At 31.9% G+C, this 6,000-nt stretch overlaps 1 protein-coding gene across 1 annotated transcript; it reads left to right on the top strand.

Moving 5' to 3' along the window:
* The first annotated feature begins 1,398 nt into the window (after nt 1–1,398).
* Nucleotides 1,399–1,935, top strand: LOC110639246 (uncharacterized). Its single transcript, XM_021790114.2, has one exon. The coding sequence runs from the start codon at nt 1,399–1,401 to the stop codon at nt 1,933–1,935; it is 537 nt and encodes a 178-aa protein (XP_021645806.2).
* Nucleotides 1,936–6,000: the final 4,065 nt, after the last annotated feature.

A 6,000-nucleotide genomic window follows, 5' to 3' on the forward strand; every position in this document is an offset into this window, starting at 1 on the left:
TCATTAATTGTTCTTGATGTTTCAAGTACCTGGCCAAGACAGACAGATTTAATCAGAAAAGAGTTTCTGATGATAAAATCTTTTTAATCAAGAATTGGAATTAAAAGAGAACATAATATTCATAGCAAATGGGGTTTGACATAAACTATGACTCCAGCTCGAATTGGGATTTTGTAACAGAGAGATTCTAGTGCATGGTAACATATGATTATAAGTTCATTTAAGGTATTCCTTGTTACTTATTGGGTGGCCATGGCATTCTATGCCAGGTGTCACCCATGGTCTATGAGATGCCTAAAATGATTTAGAGAAATTATTTATGGCAAGAAAGAGTTATGATAATATTAAGAGTTAATATCATATTTCATTGCCAATTAGTGATGAGCCTAGTAAGTCACACACATACACAAGATAATCACCAAGTTAAATGTGATTTAATTGATTAATTAAAGAGTTTAATTGATTAATTAAATAAGTTTGGTTTGTAATAAGATTGTAAAGTCCCTAGCATGGCTTGAAACTAAATCTATGTTATTGGATGTATAGTATAAGTTAAATTTATATTTAAAGTGTTTAAATATGAATTTAATTATGAGAAATTAATTAGTAGAGATTAATTAATTTATATTTGATATAAATTGATTAGAAGAGGAGAAATAATTATTCTGGGTTGAGAACTCAAAATTAAAATACAAGGGTAATTTGGTCATTTTACAGGGTGACATGTGGCACCATGACATGGTGACACATGGCACCATATAAGCTTGCCATTTGTCTTTCTATCATGCAAGATGATCAAAGTTAAGATTAAGTTTTGCTTTGACACTTGGCTTAATGTGATTAGGTCAATTAAAATTAAGATGCAATCAAGTGATGATATGTGGCAAGGGTTTTAAGTGATGACCTAATTATAAAAGGGAAAGAATGAAAAATAAAATAAACATTCTGATTTTTCTCAAAGTGTGCCGCCACCCAAAAGGCTCTCCTCTCCTCTTCTTCATCTCTTCTCATCAATTCAAAGAGAAATCAATTATTTTCTTTGAATTAAAATTGCTAGAAATTATTTCTAGTGTCCTATATACATCTACAACCTCTCTAAAGGCAAATCCCTAATTTCTAATTGGTTGGCAAGGCTTGAGAAGCTGGTTTAAGGGCTGCCATTGGTGATCTTGGTGTGGAGAAGGAAAAAATGAGAAGGAAAAGAACGAGAGAGCAAAGAATGGTGAAAAGGAGGTTGAGGAGAAAGAAAAGAAGTATATTCCTTCAGAATCTTACAAGCCACCACTTCCTTTTCCATAAAGAATTAAAAAAGTAAGATTGGACAAGCTATTTAGGAAGTTTTTAGAAGTATTGAAGAAGCTTTACATCAATGTGCCTTTCATTGATGCTCTTTCCCAAATGCCTTCTTATGCAAAGTTTCTGAATGAAATTCCCTCAGATAAGAGGATACTTGAAGATCATGAGGCTGTTGCCTTAACTAAGGAATGCAGTGCTATCCTTCAAAGGAAACTTCCTCCGAAGCTCAAAGATCTAGGGAGTTTTTCAATTCCATTCCATATTGGAGAATCATTCTCTACTAAAGCTCTATGTGACTTAGGGCCTAGTGTAAGCCTTATGCCCCTTTCCATATATGAAAAGCTCAACATTGGTGGCCTTAAGCCAACCAATGTTTCTCTTAAGTTAGCAAACAGATTAGTTAAATATTTGGAAGGGATCTTGGAGAATGTCCCACTTAAGGTTGGAAAATTTTACATCTTGATTAACTTTGTCATTCTAAACATGGAAGAGAATTCTCACATCCCTATCATTTTAGGGAGACCTTTCCTAATTACAGTCAATGCTTTGATTGATGTGAAAGGTAAAAAGCTTACTCTTAGAGTGGGAGGGGATCAATTAGCTTTCAACATTGGCAATGCTATGAAAAGGCACTATTAAAATGTAAACTCTTGATTAAGAGTTGATATTATTGATGTTTTAGTAAAAGAGTACTTTAGAAAGAGCTATTCAAAGGATCCTCTTGAAAATTGCCTTGTCCATGGAGGGAGTATTAATGATGAAAATCCAAAAATGACACTTTTCATAACATCTAGAAAGTAATCCACTTGCTTTTGTGGCACCAGTGTACCAAATTGAGTAAGCAGAGAAAAGTGAGATAAAACAACCATCACTCAAGGAAAAAGATGCACCACAAGTAGAACTGAAACAACTTCCTTCTAAGCTTAAGATCATTTTGGAAGAAAATTGTTAGCCTTCAATAGAACACCAAATAAGGTTAAATCCCAAAATGAAAGAGGTGGTCAAGAAAGAAATGGTTGGACTTTTAAACAAGGCAGCAGGTATCTTCTCATGCACTGGAAAGAAGATAAAGTATAAATTCATTGAAGCACTTATTAAGAATAGAGGTAACATTTTCCAATTCCAGCCACTGTGAAACATGACAAGGGTCAAGCTAATGACCTTAACTTAGCACTTTTGAGAGGCACCTCAAATTCTTTTTTTTTTTTTTAATTTAATTTATTTTAATTTGTTTTAATTAATTTGTTTGGCTTTCAATCACCTCTAGCTTAAATTTTTAACAATTGTCTAATTTTGCTTTACACAGATGCTTGTGAGATGGAAGATGAGAAATTACAAAATTAGGGAGTGTTCTAGTCTTTTTATAGGTGCTTATTAAATTACATGACTAATTTGACTCATAACTTGGTATTTTATAGGTTGTATGTAGCAAGTTTTATCAAAATGAAAAGTTATTGTCAAGAATCTTTCTTTTCTATTAGGGCAACATTTAAAGGAATTCATCTCTTTATTTTAATTTTGATGAGTAATTGAGGTGATATTACAAATTTATTTCCTTGTTGTGGATTTTGATTTGAGATGTGCGTTTGGATGGAAGATTGATTGATTGATTGTGAAAATTGGGCTTAAATTTAGATTGTAATGTCAATTTCATATTTGCTCATTTTAAAACTTTGGAGATGGATATTTCTTGATTATAATACTAATTTGGTGAGCTTTTAAGTCTTTGGAGTGTGTATTTTCAATGAGAGTATGTGAGAATTGTTTTAGATGGTTTTTGGTGTGTTAATGTTGCTGATTAAGTGTAAGAACTATAGAATTTGTAGAATTTACTAATCACAAAGAAATTTTGAAGTATTTATCATTCACAGCAGCTTTTGCACCAATGTTATTCTTGGTTGTGTAATTATTGTTTCATTTACACAGCTTGTGCACCTAACTTATGCAGCAACTCTTTCTTTGAAAAGTTCTTCACTTTAGTAGCATTATTGAGAAACTTTTTGATCTTAATTGCTTCTCAGTTGTCATTTCTTCACTCAAGGTAAATTCTTCTCACTTTAGGCTAAATGTTTAACATTCTTGCCATTCTTTGAAAAAGAAAAAATAAAAAAACACATTCTTGCCCTTACAAGTAAGCTTATTCACATCATTCCATGATATTCGATTTTAACTATTTCAATACTTACTTGTAGTTCTTTTCTTGCTCCTTATTGAGCCTTTTGAATTGTTTCATTCATTAAATCTTTTTATCACATCTTGGCATATCTTTAGACATTGAGGACAATGCTTGATTTAAGTTTAGCGGTGCGGGCAAAATTTTTAGCATTGTAGTTTAAGTACATTCCATTTCATTTCAATTTATTCATTCAGTCATAATTTAAATAGATTACAAATTCACACATACCATACTATACATCATATAGTAATCATATAGAAATTTGCATATAGCTTTCTTTAATTTAGTTAATGCATTTCACATTTTAGGAATCAAGCATTCATAAAATAAAATTTTGCTAAGTCCTTAGAGTAATGGAAGTCACCTATAAAAGTGATTAAGCTTACCTCTAGATGGGTTTGAGGATATAAAGCTCCTAAGAGGTACAAGGTGTTGAAGTGCTTATCCCTTTGCCTATGTCTTCTTAGCCAAGAGCCACCCAATCAGTTATTTAAAGATTGAAATGTTTAGAGAGAGCTATAAGACAAAAGGTAGTCATTTTATGTTTCACTAGTCCTAAAACTAGCTTTCTAGACCTTTTGAGGAAAAATATCAAGTTATACTTGGAAAGAGAGATGATTGGGCATTTTTTGACTAAAACCTTCTTATTTTTTAACCTTTGGCTTTCACTTCATTAAAACTTACCCTTGCAACTCCTTTGAGCCTACATTGCACTTTTAATTTTCTTTGGAATCCTCATTATTACCTATCCAATAGACCAAGCACTACCTACCCTTTTAAGAGAATAATCACTCATAGTAATTGGTACACTATTAAATGCGCTATTCATTGTTGTTATTCAAATTGAAGGAAATCCACCCAAGTAATAAAGAAAATGAGTTTGGGGGTGGTGCCTTTACAGACAATCATAAAGAGTAGATACAAGATACACAATTAAAGTAATAAATTAGTCCCTTCATTCTATAAATTTTATAAAATATGCTAGCACTTAAAAATTCTCATTGTATATTTCTCTCCTCTTTACTAAAGAAAAAAGAGAAATATAAAAAAAAGAAGCATACCTCATGTTTTTAAGGTTGAAAATATTCTCATGCTTTGAATCCCTTTTGCCCTTTTCTTTGTTAGCCTCATTTTAAGCCTAATAACCCTATTACAACCCTAAAAGTCCTTTGATCTCTTGATTGTACTTGCTACATTAGTGGAGATAGGAATAAGAAGTATGCTTATGGCATTGGGAATTGATTCATCCATTCATCACATTCCATCTCTCTAATAGAGACACTTTGGCTATTGATTGTTCTAAAGTTCTTTTTGAGCATGACTTTCTCTTATGATTAATGGGTTTTGGATTTTTGGATAATTAATTGACTCGAGGCTAAGTGGTGAAACCATTGAGAAATGATTAATAAGCATTAGATTCCTTGCATCTTGAAGGATGGATATATGATTTGTTAGTATGGCTAGAGGTGAGTTTGATTGCTCTAATAGGTGATTTTTTATGAATTTTTGTACAAGGCACCCCAAAATTTAGTTGTATTTCTTAGTTTGCTTGAGGATAAACAAAGATCTAAGTTTTGGGGTATTTGATATTTGTATATCATATAGTTATTTAGGTTAGATTTTAGAGTCATTTTGCCTTTTTCTTGACTAGTTTTAGTTAATTTCATTACTAATCTAATTAGTTTTTTATATTGTTAATTTTAGTTTAACTAGTTAATTTCTTCTTGTTTTATAGCTTAAATGGTATTTTTAAAGATTTAGGAATTAATTGAATCTTTGAAGATTGAATTCCAAACCAAAAGATGCCAAAAATATAGCGTAAAAATTGTTGAAATTAGTGGCTACCAAAAGTTGCAAGAAGACCTGCACAGCTTATGCAATTTGTCTAGGAAAATAGAGAAGTTGCTGATTTCAGCTGAAAGTTGCACAGCCTGTGCAACTAATTATGCAGAAAGCTGAAAATTTGTTTAAAGTTGTCAAAAGTTACTCATCACCTTGCAAGGCCATGCAAGTGCTTATGCAATGATACGAAAGATTGTTCAAGACTTACTGAGAGTCGCACAGGAACTTGTATGGCCATGCAAGTCCATCTTCTCCTTTCCTTCTCAGATCTGATTTTGCACTAAATTCTGCACAAGCACTTGCACAACTATGCAACTTTAATGAATTCAGCTGATGTGGCAACTTTTACACATGTGCAATGACTTCACATAAGATCGATAGCCTATTCTTATTATCTCATTCTTTCCACGAGAAAAAAGAAGGAAAAAAAAAACTGAAAACACAAAAGGAAAGAATGAAAGAAGAAGGAGAAAGACGAGTCATCTTTAAGCTTCCTTAATAGTTCTGCTGGGATTTTGGCTATTCTTTACCAGATTCTTCATGCAACAACTCGTGTTTTTCAATTTTTAGTTTACTTTTCATGTTTTATTTCTTCTTCTACTTAGATTCTCTTGTAATTAACATGGATTGTGAGTAGTTATTTTAGATTATGAAGTTAGGGATGTAGTATTTGAGTGATTTTGTGG

Source organism: Hevea brasiliensis, chromosome 9, assembly GCF_030052815.1.
Source record: "Hevea brasiliensis isolate MT/VB/25A 57/8 chromosome 9, ASM3005281v1, whole genome shotgun sequence".
Classification (NCBI taxonomy): Eukaryota; Viridiplantae; Streptophyta; class Magnoliopsida; order Malpighiales; family Euphorbiaceae; genus Hevea; species Hevea brasiliensis.

What these genes read in the sequence shown, in the direction of transcription:
- LOC110639246 (XM_021790114.2), top strand. Translation starts at nt 1,399, where the DNA reads ATGCCTTCTTATGCAAAGTTTCTGAATGAAATTCCCTCAGATAAGAGG.